The sequence below is a fragment of the Berghia stephanieae genome, chromosome 1 (genome assembly GCF_034508935.2).
Source record: "Berghia stephanieae isolate SIO BIC M18660-M18661 chromosome 1, UCSD_Bste_1.3, whole genome shotgun sequence".
NCBI classification, from domain to species: domain Eukaryota; kingdom Metazoa; phylum Mollusca; class Gastropoda; order Nudibranchia; family Aeolidiidae; genus Berghia; species Berghia stephanieae.
In genome coordinates, this window is record NC_088360.1 from 15887359 (window position 1) to 15904064 (window position 16706).

The following is a 16706-nucleotide window of genomic DNA, read 5'->3' on the forward strand; positions in this document are numbered from 1 at the left end:
TAAGAAAAGAAAATTTAACAGAGAAAAACAAAAACTAAAACTAAAATATTAAGTGAAAACCAATCAATATTTTCAACCCAACCAACTCAAGTTATTGGTCACTGAAAAATAAAACAACAATAAGAATTGTCAGTGTTAGACTCTAACCATGCAAATAATAGCCACATTTTTAATCTTTTATAAAGTCTACGCAAAAATAAAGACTTCAGATATGGCTCTTCCATGATTGAGTCTGATACCAACAGTCATCAACATTAAATTTGAACCATACATGTTGTGCCACACATATATTTGTGCTGAATGTAAATTGCATCTGGCAGTTGCACCGTTAAGAGTTAGACGCAAACAAAATAAAGAGGAATGTTACTTAAAATGAGAGGCTACAGACGTATTCTTGGCAAACATACAAAAAAAAAAAAAAAAAAAAAAAAAAAAAAAAAAAAAAGAAAGACAAAAATGATAGCCTAAAAATACAAAAGCTATGACTGAGTTGATACAATTGAAAAAGGTGCATCAATCAGAAAGGGAGAAAATAGAAAAATAACACTATGCAATGTGAACACCCTATTGCTGATCTTATGAAATTTGGGCAACTGAGCCAGTTACCCCGGAACGTTGCTTTGTGGGCATAAAGAAAATATTTTAAAACGAAATAAACAAGACACTATTTACATAGATTTTGAAATGAAACAGAATATTATTGTCATTTTTTTTTTTAATACACATATTATTTTTAATTGTGGGCATTATATGAAACAAAAAAGAGAAATTAATTTAAATCAAATAAACAATCATTTTAAAGTTTCAACATTTAAAGATAAACAAATTACTCATAAATATTCGCACCAGACAATAACTGACTTCACATGATTTATTCAGATACAAACAAACACACACACACACGCACATACACATACACAAACGTACACACACAAGTAGAAATAAATGATAATGATTCCAACATGAAATTCTTATAATCAGCAAGCATCCATTTCCTTCCTTCCTTTAAATTAACATGAAATATCACACATTGAAATACTGTTCTACAGAACAATTTTTACAAACACACAAACACACACAAATTTCCTTCCCATTGGGATGAGACACAGACATGCCCATAATTACACACAAACACACACATGTCCAACAATCATCCACAAAATTCTAGTACTCCCAATATTTGGATTTAATTTATTTCTTTATCCCAATGCATCAAACACACATGCCCGGATGTACCTCATCTGTATACTTTTGTTGTCAGCTATAATTTTCACTGTCAATGTTGATCTTTAGTCATGTAATATATGAAGCAACATAATCTAATATTGTGCATCTGTATATCTGATCATGTTAATGTGTATGTGTGTGTGTGTGTGTGTGTGTATGTGTGTGTATGTGTACGGTACAGGCTGTGTGATGACAGGGGCATGAAAGCACTTACTCCATCTTAGACACTTCAAACCTTGTATTCATAATCTCTTCATCCGAATCCAGGACTGGTAAAACTCTGCAGAAAAATGATAGAAGTTAGAGGTATAAAAATCAAACCATATAAATTTTCTTTTTTAAAGAAATTCATGAGGACATCAGAAATCATACAGCAAAGTCAACTGACACGATTTGTTTACCCTTCTTACACTGTTACAAACCATATGCCCATCTTTCAAAATTTTCTCTAAAAATCATAAATGACAAACCATACTTGTAAAAAATAATAGTACCACCACATTTCATACCCCAATTTAACAAAAATATAACCTTCAAAATCATTAGTATGACGAGGAAGAGGAAGACCAATGTCCAGTTATGTAAAAAAATATCCTGGAATGGACAGGGATGAATGGCAGAGAGCTGTATGATGCCGTGAACAGATGTGAGGAATGGGCAGACATTTGTCATCACAGAGTGCAAGCAGCCAACGTCATTGAGGACGATGCTGGATAGTAAGTAAGTAAGTAAATAAGATTCTAATTCACACCTCAGTTGAGTGGGCTGATGTATGAAAAAAAACTTTATTTTAGGACACAACCTAAGGACTATCGTTTTGTGATCATTGTCATCCATTCAGTCATTGATCCTGCGCAAAAGATATGATGTCAGTCAAGACTAAAATGATACTATCGAGATAATAAACTTTGAGCTCAATGTATATGAAATGTCAAGTCAGTAAACATAACATTTTAGTATTGATGGTATGCATAACCTTCAGTTTATAGTCTATTAGAGAGAATTAATGAGATGTAATCACTCAACTGAAGATAGAAACTGTGAAAACCCGTGCCAAATTTAAGTTAGATTACAAATAAACATATGAGGGAAAAGATGTTCACTTTAAATTACAAATAAACATATGAGGGAGAGGATATTCACTTTAAATTACAAATAAACATATGAGGGAGAGGATGTTCACTTTAAATTACAAATAAACATATGAGGGAGAAGATGTTCACTTTAAATTACAAATAAACATCTGAGGGAGAAGATGTTCACTTTAAATTACAAATAAACATATGAGGAAGAGGATGTTCACATTAGATTACAAATAAACATATGAGGGAGAAGATGTTCACTTTAAATTACAAATAAACATATGAGGGAGAGAATGTTCACCTTAGATTACAAATAAACCTATTAGTGAGAGGATGTTCACCTAATTGATACGGCCTGATCTAGATACATATTGTATGCTATTAAAACCTTTTTGCCACTCTCAAAGTTTACTGTCCCTGTATAGCAGTCTCAGGAGTCAGATTAGAATGAAATCAAAAACTGGCATTAAAAAGTTAATGATAATAGACTTACTTGTCGGCCAAAGAGGACGGGATGTTTTCCTCAACCCATTTCAAGTCATCCTCCTGAAAATTAGTTGAACAAAAAAAATGCATTTATTCGAAACAATAAGTAGCAGGAAAGGAAAACTTGGAAGTGACTGATCACTGAGTCCAGAATTGTCTGTATGGTTCTGTATCTGTATGGTTGGCGCTGAAGAAACCAATGGTCTGGTTGTATTTCAGCGGCGTCCTCATTGGGCACGGGCCCATGTCAGTCGGGCCTTGAAATCCTTTAGGTGTGGTGCCATGATGACCAGTTCATCCAGCCCATTCCACTCCGAGATGTCAATTCAAGAGGCAAAAATTTACTTAACTTTTACGCAAACACATTGAACGACCTCTTTCTGAGCGCTGAACTCCGGTAGAAAAACGTTATATACTTACTTTTTTTCCATATTTAACAGGTGATTGGAAAATATACTGAGGGTTTATAACATGTAAATATACGGAAAATTGGCAACCTTGTGGGTCTTAAAATATTTGAAACTAGATTGAATTGATGAATTAAAACTATTTTGGAGCTTTCAATAAATAATAAATATTCATATACAACATATATAAATTTACTATATTACATGCGCTTTATAATATTCCATTTATTGAAAAAAGCAGAACAAACAGAACCAAATTTGCATTTCATGCAGCACAAATCGCTTGTTAGGTGTCCTATCAAAGCAAAAACCCTCATAATAATACTAGTCAATGCTTATAGCCAGGTACTGTTTCAAACTTGAGTTGAATGATGTAATTCATATAAAGTATCCATCTGATTACTGACCACACAATATCACTTAAAGCTTTTAACATGATGAGACATCTTACCACTGAGCCATCTACGCCATGGTTAAGGTGGGCAAGTCAAGTTTAAATTAAACTCCCACAAATCAGCAAGGATGATTCGTGAAACTGATAATGTATAGTAATTAGGTCATAAAGTTTGTGAAATTCATAGACTCGCATTTCTTACAAAAACTTTGTTTTATTTCAATGGATAGTCAAGATGGAATTTTGATAACATTTTTGAAGACTATAAATTAAATTTTTGCAAACGTTGCAAGATCTGTTAGGATACAGGTCTCCAATTTTGAAAACAAAATATATAAACAGAACAAACTCCATGATGATTTTTAAAGAGAAAGAACATTAATATGAATGATGTAGATGGCCAATAATGAAATCATTACCATTTTCTTGTCATTTTCCAACAGTTTGGGTGAGCCATTACGTTGTGATTTCGTCGTTCTCATCTTCATTCCCTCTGGAATGACAGAAAAATAATTCATTTGAACACAGCAAATCACTCAATTGTTTATAACTAAAATTAAATCAAGTCAATACAAATTGTAACATGTCAAAACATTGCGGCCAAAAATCTTGGTTAGTTATTTGTAATATGCTTTACATTTGAAATTCACACATTCGATTTTAAGAAAAAGTTACCATCTAGCATTTTGTTACTATACAATTTTCTTCCTCCCACACTCCCTTCTACCTTTCATCCTAAATCTTAAAAAAACATGACCATAGATAAAACCATCGATTCCCCCCCCCCCCCCCCCCATCCCTCTCTCTCTCTCCCTCTCTCCTCTCTCTCTCTCTCTCTCTCTCTCTCTCTCTCTCTCTCTCTCTCTCTCTCTCTCTCTCTCTCTCTCTCTTCTCTTTTAGACACTCTTTGATTCCACTGACACTTACCATAGGCCTCCGTCAGAACTTGTTCATCATCTAAGTCATCTTCAGCTGCATCCAGCAAAGGGGAGAAGGCATATCTAGTGGGAAAAAGAATATCAGTGAAATGAACAACAAGGTCAAATCACATAGAATTACGTACAAGCAGACCTGACACCAACAACAAACAAACAAAAAGTAAATATTTTATGAAACAATAAAAATATATCGATTCAAAATGCAAGCCTTCCTCCCCTTTCATCAATTTCTGTTTAAACTAACAATATCTTTTGATTTTTCCTTTTAAAATAAAATTCAAAGCTGTAAAAAAAAAAAAAAATCTGAATCTAGGCAAATTAATCCCCTTCCCCAATCCTACATATCATATCAATTAAACTGTATTAGTGGCAGGTCAGAGTGAATGGAATGTAAGGCACAGTTCTAGTAACCCTTATTTAGGGTTTAAGCAGGTTTCGGGGTTTTGTTCTTCTTTCTTTATTTTGTTTTTTTTAATTTCACTCTCAAAAAACCCTGGTAGTTCTAGGGAAGTGATTCTTCAGAGAAGAAACGCCATAAATCAAGTTGGTGTTTCAGTCCTTAACCTCTTACACTTTAAGAGACTGGACTATCCCCTGCTCTTGATTTCTTGGTGCTTTTCAAAACATAATCAAAATCAAAATCCTAAAACAAGTAATTGCACAATCAAATTATAAGTAAAAGTTGCATTGGAGTAACATCGGCAATCACATACATCGTACAATTAAGTTTTCTGACAATGCAACCAGAACATAATTGCAGGGATAACTAAATCATCTTGACACCTACCTTTGGTTGTTGGCTGTTGGCCTCCACAAGATCATGATGATAAATAGAATGACAGAGAAGAGAAGATGCCAGAATGCCTCGTCTACCCACAGCTCTTTCCAATCCTGTGGATATGAAATATATTCATATAAACAATAGGTCAATGAAATAACAAGGGACATACATTCACAACATGACACAGTCCAGTCCTTATGATTTTCAAACAATGAAGAAGCAGGATTAAAGCTCCGTTGTTATGATTATGTTGAGTAAGTCGTTGAATTAATGATCCCTTTTGTCGATAGAGGGGAATCCTGATATACCTACATTATTTGTCTTTGCCTATGAAATTGGGAAGCTTAAAGCACAGTCAACTTCTTCATTATTCTTGTTTTTTAATTTTTACTTTTAAAAGCTTTGAGCAAGAACTTTTGCATCAAATTTAGATTAAAACAAAGAATTTTTTTTTTTTTTTTAATTTAAACATTTTAAATAATAATAAAACAAAGCATTAACGTAATTATTATTTTAAAATAATAAACAAAACAAAGTATTAACATAACCATATGTTTTCCATCTCGATTGGTTGTAAACTCACTGTTAAACATTCTTTGAATCTGTGCTGAGTCATAAACCATATCATGTATCCAATGGAGGCTGGGGGGTAGAAAATGTTTTGTATTTATTTTGAAAGGTTTAACTGCATTTACAAAAAATATGGTCCATTAAAGCACTGGAAAAAGTTAGGGGTCAGGCTTAAATAAAAGGGGGGAACAGCAGTAGACGATAAAAGAATTGTACCTCATATCTAATCCAAGACAAACCCATGGCCTTAACTAGAACTTAACACATACGATATAATATCTGATTCATACAATATAAATCTAACATATAGGGAATGAGATTAGTGGAAAAGTAGCGTCCCTTGATTGAAAACAGATATAAGGGGATACAAGACACAGTATGTACCCCCCTGCCCACTATATGGGAGGCTGGGAACCCCTTCCAGCAAGACAATATAATGTTACCTCAGCATATGAACTCTGTAGTTATTTGAAACAGTAAAGATTGAGTTATTTCACATGAGGTTTAGGGTGGAAAAGAAATATTTCATTGGAAGAACTGGTCAAAACTTCAAAATCTGCAGCAAAAATGATAAATATAAATCGAATCCGAGTTTTCCTCAATCTTATTCATAAAATAAGATTTACTTACTTTTAAAGCTGCCATATTATGTCACCTTGACCTCCACTTCGAATAAAGTCACTGTTATTATCTAATATACAATAATCAATCATGCTTGCCTCTGATTTTATTACAGTTGCATCGAGAAACAACAAGATTATTTCTTTCCCACCATAGTCTCTCCCAGTATTATTTGGTAATAAATACAGACCTAATCGTTTAATAAAACCTGAAATGATCACTGTTGCTACTCTCTTTGTGAAAATATATTGTCAACTGATTAGAGTAGACCACCCCTTGACTGTAAACATTAAAAAAAAATATCAATAACTATCCTGTTACCATACCAAAAAAAAAAAAAATTAATTCCAAGAAAAAGGGTCCAGGGCAAAATTTAACCAAAAAAAAAGGAACCTCCAAATTTTGGGGAGTTGGTTAAAGGAGGCAATTGTTGACTTGTCAAACAAAATAAGTATCAAATGATTCTTTTAATGCGTATCTTTCCGATTGATGAATAAGATATAAATACTGAATTGCTAGGATTTTAAAAATTCTCTATAACAAATAAGAATATACATAAAATTATACACTTACCAATAACAGCAAAAATGAGAGTGTTTGTGAAATGGCGATACAAGGACAACTTGACCACATTCCGTCTTAGACGTAGAGTACGGGTGGTTTGGAGGAGTGAGGAAAAAATGTGGTCAAAGTTAAGGAACAAAGACATTTCAGGAAAAACAAGAACTGCATTTTAAGATCTAATGATGTAAAAATACATGGGACTGTCTTTTCACTTTTATATATATATACAGTAGAATTACTTTAAACCGAAATTTTGGGGACATTCTAAACCATTTCGGTTTAAAGACGTTTTGGTTTAAAGCAAGTTCCCGTTTTGCGATGTTTTTCAAGGGTAGTAACTATTTAAGGAGTTTGGTCATTTAATTGTATCATGGGTTTTCCCTTAAACGGAGTTGCTGAATAAATGCCGTCTTCGTAACCATTAAAAAAATTGCCAGTCACCTGTTGTCTTCCTTTTCCAGTCTGTGCGATTGTGGTGTTGGCCAAGCCCAAGTGCAGTGATTGAAGTGTTTGCCTATCCCCCACCCCCACCCCACCCATCACCCTCATCTTATATTTACGCTCTTTGTTTAATATCGCCGGGCATAATCACGTGTGGCCACTTTCCCGAATTTTTAAAGAAAAATAGAGAGAGTAAAAGGGAAGGTGCTCTCAAGTTGTTTCGGTTTAAAGAAAGTCCTGCTTAGAAGTATTTCGGTTCATCGTAAGAATTAGTACAAAGGTTATGAAGATAGTAGTACAATTTATTAAATTCTTTGCGGTTTAAGGTATTTTTCGGTTTAGCTTCTTTCGATTTAAAGTAATTTTACTGTATATATATATATATATATATATATATATATAATAATGTTATATATATATATTATATATATATATATATATATATATTATATGGCTGTGGTAAATATATAAATGGGTTTTCCTAATCAATATTAAGAACATGATTACAGTAGGACTACAGACATATTTATTTTTAAAACAGTTGGAATATGCATCCATAAAGGTACTGAATAGAGCAAACACTGATGGAAAGCTAGAGATGAAAGCCATGTACATCAGCCAATGTTTATCTAAAGGATATCCACCAGCAAATGATGGCATCTGTCACTGCCAAAGGGACGGCAGCCAGCATGTTGTCTTTGGATTGGTCAGACCTGGACTGTAGATTGAAGAATAATAATTAAAATTGGTTTAATGGTTTAATCAGTTGAAAGATTCTAACAGCACTAGCAATAGGTTTAAGTCGAGTTAAATACCTTGGAGCACAGATCATTTGGGGACTGGAAAAGCCAATTAGTTCCATTTCAAGACAAGGGTACAGAGAGATGGAGACGGAAGAAATCATACCCCATCCATCCCCAGCGCTCAAATATTGACTTGCATGATGGAGAATAACCAAATGTTAGGGTTAACGTCTTTCCAAAGTTTTGCAATTGTCCTATGAGTGGCCTAATGCTGCTGCGACAACTAGTTTCATTTGTTCTTCACTAACAGCTAAATGTTCTGTGTTTTAGTTTTTTGTTCTTTATTGAAGCCATTATATTCAATTTTACGCATTACTTCTAACTTACAGCTATAATTTATCTTTCATTTAACTCTTCCAATGAATGGTTACTTGCATAGATTAATTCAATCCAAACCCAATGACTGAATCAGAAAATGATGGAAACAGTATTTTAACTACACATCAAGTATTGTTCATAATGAACCAAAGTTTCATTTATTAGAAATCAAGTAAAACTGTGTGTCATTTTTGAAATGCCATAACATTTTACGAATATAATCCAGAGTGGAGAAAAACAAATCATGAAATTTGCAAAATGCCAATGAAAAAATACTTGGCCTAGAAAATTATTGCAGACCTGCTTATTTGACAATCAAAAAAAATGGTAATTTTTAGGAGATAAAAATTGTAGACTCTATAAGTTAACTTTAAAAATCAACAATTTACCCCCACAATGATTAAATTACTCATCAAAGTCGTTAAAATTGTGTAGTCTGGCATCAACCTTCATTTTCAATAAGTTTTAATGACTTAGAAATGTTCATGAAGTTCTAATTTGGAGATAAAATGTCGTAATTCTACGAATTTTTGGTAATAGTAAGCAGGTCTGTTATTGGTAATTATATGAACACCCATGAAATGAATTCTATTGCACGAATTCCAGACCACCTTGCTTGGGTTACCAGGCCAATGATATAGAGAGACGGCATCCAGCAATTACAATGGTCAAGGAAACATTATCATGTGGTCATTAATGGTAGATGCTATAATAACTTTTGTATTAACTGTAAATAATAAATTAATAATAATAAATTGAGCTTTTATATAGTGCAATATCCACTAAACATGCTCAAAGCGCTTTACAAGGGGTCCCTGGCCAACAGCAACATTTAACATTTAGGACGAGACATGACGCCTGTAAGGCGATATTATAATTTTTTCGGACAGAGACAACGCTGTTAACAACTAGGTACTCATTTTACACTTGAGTACGGTGAGAGAATGTGAGTAAAGAGCCTTTTCCAAGGACTCAACTATGCGCCGAGCGAGGCTCGGAACCCAGGACCTTCCGATCCGAAAGCGAGTGTCATACCACAAGACCACATAGCCGCACAATCAAACTGTATGAACTGACCGATAAAGCTCTCATGCATCCTTCAATGGTAGCCAGCACAAAATAGACGAATCCAACAACCAAAACCTTATGTAAAGTCTGGCCAAGCCTGGGTCTGAAAAAAAAAAATGAAAATAAATTGTTACAACTTGTTTGTCAGTTTGCTTATTTTTTGTTTTTTGTTTTTAATTGTAATGGTTTTTGCCACACTTTTCAGTCATAAAAGCAAAGGGGGAAAAGAAAAGTGAGAGGAGCAGGCACTTATGTTGAAAATAACAAGAAATGAAGTCAGTGCAGAAATGCCACAAGACAAAAGAGAATAAAATCTTCTGCGGTGATGGGTGGGTGTTCAACATAGGAGCCAACTGTTACGGAAACTCTGCCTCACCACAAGAGGGACACTTTACAATCAAACTGACCTATAAATATATTGCTATTTCATAAATGGCATTGCGTATTCGTACAGACCAGTTGAAAAAGTTTATTTGAATCATACAAATGAATGTTTTTCAGCTTAATAAACATAGTCCAACCTATGCTAGACAGAACCGAATACTTAAACATTTATGTTAGATAATGCACAACTAATGATTGATATCTATGTGTAATATTATTTATTGATAGTGCAAGCTAAAAAACATTTGTTTGTTTGTTTGTCTTTGTTCTGTTGCTGTTGTTGCTCTTTGAGGATGTCACTCTTATTTTAATTCTTTCCTGTTAAAGAGATACTGACACTGATAGAAGATCTTGCATTCGATTTTAATCTTAGATTCAGTTACCAACCAATCACCTGTAATTCCAGTTAATTGATCTATAGTAGCCAATAAACAATAAAACCTATTAAAACAATCTCCTCAATCCATTTGCTGATCTTACATTTGTGCGTTCTCAAGATGGTTCCCACGGACATATACTCTGCCGTCATTTCACTAACTTAAATGAATTTGTACTGAATTGCAATGCAAACGGTGATCATTAAAAGGAATTTTCAGTTCCTATTGCACTAGCCACTAGACGACCACCATGTTAGAGCTGACTTCTCTGTAAGAAGTCGTGAATGTGACTGGTAGAGAAGACTGCGATAAGATGCGTTTTATTTGAGTATTCGAATTCCACCATCCTAACGAGGCTTATTTTCTCAAGACCAACTGTCCAATTACCATCGTAATACGTAGTGAATAACAAGTGCACTCAATAAGCTTCTGAACATCTGAGAAACAGTGATGAAACGGTCAAGGGCCAAGGTCATCAACTTTTTTTGCTTGCTGTTAGTTTAGAAGGGGCACAACTTAGAGGTGAGAAATTTTGGATCCAATGTCAGACGGTAGAGTCCCAATATTGCTTTAAAATGCAACCTTAAGATATTTAGCATTAACCACAGCGATTTTTTTCAATTCAATTCAAATATTTATTTATTGTTGGCATTTAAAAAATGTTTCATAGATAATGTAGTCAGGCTAATAGAAGCCTTTGACCGACATAGTCCATCATTGATGAGGGGGCCAACAAATCATCCAGATTAACTTCTCTTACTATTATCTGCATTTTTCCATTTATTTCCCTTTCATTTTTGGAAGGACTGATGTATCGGCATGAAGCTTACATTGACATTTTACTGCAGTCCCAATTATGTCGATATATCCGTCTATGACTGTAAAATCTCACGCTTATGATCAATAAATGTCTCATGACTAAAACTCATTCAACAATTTTCAGAAAACTTATTGGTTAAACTGGGCACCTCCACTGTTGAAACTTACTTGACAATTCCAAATCCCAGACTGACAATGATAACTAGCATTCTTGCCAGAGACCTTTTGATGCACGAGACAATTTCAGCAAGGATGATGGCCCCTCTTACAGACTGACCTGTGTTGTTGATGCTTTCATACTCGGCAAAAAATACAGCTTTCTCCAACATGCCTGTTTAAAACAAAGAAATGGTCAATCAAATATATCTTATTTTACATTTTAACCTTATGTAAATATAATTGTGACAACAAAAAAACAATAGTTTCACCATGCTCAATGCGCTTCATCATGCTTTAAAACTTCCTCCAGCAGACCATAAAAAAACTAAAAGTGAATGTATGTCACACCTACTGTATTAGCAGGCAACTCATTTGTACACAAGTAAAGTAATGAAATGTCTTACCCAAAGACACAACGATAGGACCAGAGCTTTGTGATTTTTGTCACCAATCAGTCATTGACAATATCTAAAATTGCTTGACTTGATAATAAGATGAGAAGAAAAAGAAAACAATATGAAAGAAAGGCAGAAAGAAACATCTTTGAGAGATGTTTGCTTACCGAGCAGAATGACACCTCCAACCCAGAACTGAACTCGCAATAAGTCCCTCCAAGAACAGGCAAGCATAATGAGCCAGAACACACCAAAGCAGATGTAAACTAGACCCATCATACCATAGAACTTTACATGAGGAGAAAAAATTACTTATATTAATACATATTGAGGCAACAGCTTTATATAAAATCAGGCTGCTAATAAACAAATAAAATTAATAATATAATAATAATAATAATAATAATAATAATAATAATAATAATAATAATAATAATAATAATAATAATAATAATAATAATAATAATAATAATAATAATAATAATATTATCATCATCAACATCAACAACAACAACATTGACAGATCTGATTATGACCATAACCATTTTCTCGATCTTCAATGATGTCGCATTGCAATTCAGTTCAAAGTTAACTTTGGGCAATAAGCCCATAAAAAATATAAAGTCAAAAATTAGATCAGGAGTTAGATTCCGATAATTAATGGAGAAACTTTTAAGTAAACTCTAACTCTGTCACTTGAGTCATTCATACTTACAATCAGAAGAGGATAATCTACGGCAGCAATGTAGCTGTCACCCTTGAACATCCTCACAGTCACTGAAATATAAGTTAAATAATAATCACTGTCGGGTAAGAAAAAAAAACTTGTCAATACACTGAGTCTGCCACAAGTAACAAACATAAATTTTTCATTCAATGTGCATAAAATATCTGAAATCAGACTTTGATAGGAATTATTACTTTAAAATGCTTTCGAACAGGTTTGGAGTCGTCCTGATGTGAAAACAGATAAATGGCCCATCAAACAAAATACTCCTATTTATTTTCATCTCAAATTCTGTTGAAATAAAATCTTTATGAAGGAGAAAAAACTAATGTCAAATGACAATAATAGACCTCAGCCCAGAAGATTTCTGATTTCAGAAGACAAGTGTCAACTTCCTGTATTCAAGAGGAATCAAACTATAAAAAAATTTACTTCATTTTCCTTCAAAATTCAAAATGAAAAAAAAATCAAACAGAGAAAATAGACTGAAAAACTTTAATTATAAAGGCATCAAACTATAAGGACTTCTACTTCCTTTCTTCAAATTGAGAAGAAAAAACAAACAAGAGAAAATACATTGAAAATTTTGATTATGAGTTTTGAATTTTTCATAATTAACGCTTAATTGGATAAATGTTAACCTTTTTGAAATATGAGAAAATTAAATATACATCATGTTTGAAGAGAAGGGAGAAAAAAAGGCAAAAATTTAAGACACATCTAAATTCTGACACGTTGGTTCAAAACACATTGAAAACCCTGCCCTCGAAGGATGACTACCACCTACCCTCTAGTTTCAAATCAGCAGGTAATTTCCCATCAGGCTTCTCAGCGTTCTTTAAGTCCAGCACAAACAGATAGTAACCATCTTGCCAAACCTTCAACATGGTCTGATGGTCGATCTACACAAAACAAATAAAAAACAAGATTTTTTCAAACCTTTGTTTTGTCCGAATAAACGTATGAATAGTTCACAACTAAAACGAAACCAGAAATAACTGTTTATGACAGACAATAATAATAATAATAATAATAATAATAATAATAATAATAATAAATAATAATAATAATAATAATAATAATAATAATAATAATAATAATAATAATAATAATAATAATAATAATAATAATAATAATAATAATAATAATAATAATAATAATAATAATAATAATAATAATTGTTAAAAAGTATTGAAAAAACAACAACAAAAAAAAGGTCTGCAATTACGACTAAACAATAATGGTACAATTTGTATTTTGAAAGAAATTCTGTCTCTCAATGAAGTATTATATTTATTGACCATTTAATCGGAAATTCAAAAAAAATTAAATTATAGGATAAGAGGCATATTGTACATTATAAAATTGCATTTTTAAAAATTGGGAGCAGTTGAAATAAAAAGTAATGCAAAGTGTACATTCAGCAAATACCACTGTGTTACTTTTAAATATCTTTCTCTTCCCAATATTCAAAGAAACCATTCTAATCAACTAGAAAAACGACCGGCTACAGGTTTGCTGGTGCATACAGCATGTCAAATGTTTTTAGTATTATGGTAAAAGGATCAGCTTCAGGTGAGTCACTTTCAGTAACACTATGTGGCCCTAGCATAGAGTAAAGGCATAAGAAGGAATAGTTAACATCGACATTGACAGATTGTCTGTAATCTATTGGCTTGGAAAGAAAAATAAACTCTGAAGTGAAATGACCTACATATTATATCTCCTTGAAAAATATAAAATAATGTTTTCACCTTACAGATAATCAGATAGATATGACACATTCAAAAGTATCTATCTGTCTTCTAAACAAATTGAAGATGTTTATTTTGGTATGATCTGCTCATAAATATGTGCTCAATTTAATAATAATAATAATAATAATAATAATAATAATAATAATAATAATAATAATAATAATAATAATAATAATAATAATAATAATAATAATAATAATAATAATAATAATAATAATAATAATAATAATAATAATAATGTATGTTTTTTATATAGCGCTTATCCTGTATCTCAAAAAACTCAAAGCACTTAACAGTCACGTAACATCTTTCACTCAAGCATACAACCACTCAAACATGCAGTATGAAACAAAAGCAATATAATTCGACAGTGTTACATATTTAAAAGAAACATTTTAATATGTTTTTTAAAGAATTCTGCATCATTACTGTCTCTGATATATCTTGGAAGGGATTTCAAGATAAGGGTGCCAAATATTCAAACGCATGCTCACCAATTTAGGGAGTCATTTTTGGCTTTACAAGTATGTGATTATCAGACTTTGATCTCAGATTTCTAACTGGGATGTAGAATTTAAGCATTTCATTAATGTATCCAGGACAATCAGAGTGCAGTGATTTAAAAACAATAGTACAGATCTTATATTCTATACGTTCCCCAACGGGAAGCCAGTGGAGTTCTCTTAGCAAACCCGATGTAGATTGATTTCTACTCTTTCTATAAATAAGCCTGGCAGCATCGTTCTGGGTACCTGAAGGGATTTTATTTTATCTTTATTTATAGAAGAGGGGAGAGGAGTGCAGTAACCTGGCTTTGACAGTATTATAGAATTAACTAACAAGGCCGAAATATCTCTTGTAATGAGATGTCTAACACTACGTATTCTTCTCATTTCCGTGTACATTAATCTCACGATTTGATTTACCTGGCTGGTAAAAGACAAATCTGAATCAATAAATACAGACTAATTTCAAACAACCTTAGCCGTTTCCTAAAACGATTGATTCACACTCTACACTTTTAAGAATTGTTGGTCTAGCAATAAATATTATTTCAGTTTTACTATCGTTAAGTTTTAGTATGTTCAGTTCCATACAAGTTTTTAATTTAACAAAGCAATCTTGGAAACGTTCAATTAAATTATGTAAATGGTCGTAGGCTGACTTGAAGATTTTACTATCGTCTGCATAAAATTGGTAATTTAGATTAAAATCAGAAATAATTGATCCAAGGGGTTTCATGTACATTGTAAAAAGAACTGGACCCAGTATCGATCCCTGTGGCACATAAAATTTCAGAGGATGATCAGATGATTTGACAGTTTTAACCACAACAATCTGTCGATGATTCGTTAAATAAGATTCGAACCACTTCATCGCCAATCCCTTGATACCAAAAAGACGTTTGAGTCGATTCAACAGAATGTGGTCATTCGTGTGAAATGCAGCCAATAAGTCCAACATATATAAATTGTTCATCTTATTTTTGTCAGCATTTAAAATCAAATTATTTACTACCCTTAACAGTGCCGTCTCAGATTTCACATGAAACAAGTCAATGAATGTAATATTCACAGTAAAAATTATTCGGGAAGAGTCGAGTTAAATTCTACAAATATTCACATTGGTCATACAGAGGACTGAACAATCAGTAGTGCATGGTGCAGCTATGCGGTTTAGTGGTATGACACTCACCTTCAGATAGGAAGGTAGAGGGTTCGAGTCCCATTCTGAGAGATCCATAGTTGAGTCCTTGGATAAGGCTCTTTATATATATATATATTCTCCCACTGTACTCAGGTGTAAAATGAGTACCTGGCCGTTAACAGTGTTGTCTCTGTCTGAAAAAATTGTAATATTGCCTAACAGGCTTCATGTCTCGTCCTACATGTTAAGTGTAGCTGTTAGCTAGGGACCCATTGTAAAGTGCTTTGAGCAAGTAAAGTGGATATTGCACTATATAAAACCTTAAGTTTTCAAGTTTTTGGAGTATTCAACTTCTTTCCTAAAACACAGAGAGAAATTATTTCATAACCAAACAAATTAGCATATTCATATCAAAAGATAAGTACGGTTTATAATAGGGAAAAAATTCTAGTTAAAACAGATAATAAAAATCAAGGTTATCAAAACAATTAACAAAATATTGTGAAGCAACGACCATAGAGTAAGTCATAGAGAAAAGCCTGAGGGCCTTTCACCGAGCAGCAATATCAAAACCCTGTCAAGCTGTCAACTTATTTACGGCACAGGGAAGCCTTTCCCAAAATTTCAAATGTTTTTGTTAACAAAAATAATGTTCTGTTCCAAGATTTCACAACGACAGTTTTTCACTTGTCACAAATCGATTGGTCTGACAGGTTCTAACAAGAAACAGGTAAGATTTCA

At 32.8% G+C, this 16706-nt stretch overlaps 1 protein-coding gene across 2 annotated transcripts in view; it reads right to left on the reverse strand.

Moving 5' to 3' along the window:
- Window positions 1-706: 706 nt before the first annotated feature.
- LOC144969013 (transmembrane protein 87A-like) overlaps window positions 707-16706 on the reverse strand; it is a 38594-nt gene continuing 22594 nt past the window's right edge. For both annotated transcript variants that reach the window (XM_078907966.1, XM_078907972.1), the window contains 13 exons: window positions 13349-13463; window positions 12550-12611; window positions 12002-12122; window positions 11449-11611; window positions 9710-9803; window positions 8152-8229; window positions 7080-7188; window positions 5899-5957; window positions 5322-5425; window positions 4524-4597; window positions 4016-4089; window positions 2803-2855; window positions 707-1507 (listed from right to left, as the gene is read on the reverse strand). In XM_078907966.1, coding sequence (XP_078764092.1) covers window positions 1438-1507; window positions 2803-2855; window positions 4016-4089; window positions 4524-4597; window positions 5322-5425; window positions 5899-5957; window positions 7080-7188; window positions 8152-8229; window positions 9710-9803; window positions 11449-11611; window positions 12002-12122; window positions 12550-12611; window positions 13349-13463 — 1176 coding nt within the window. In that variant the 3' untranslated portion in view covers window positions 707-1437. The remainder of the gene's footprint in view (window positions 1508-2802; window positions 2856-4015; window positions 4090-4523; window positions 4598-5321; window positions 5426-5898; window positions 5958-7079; window positions 7189-8151; window positions 8230-9709; window positions 9804-11448; window positions 11612-12001; window positions 12123-12549; window positions 12612-13348; window positions 13464-16706) is intronic.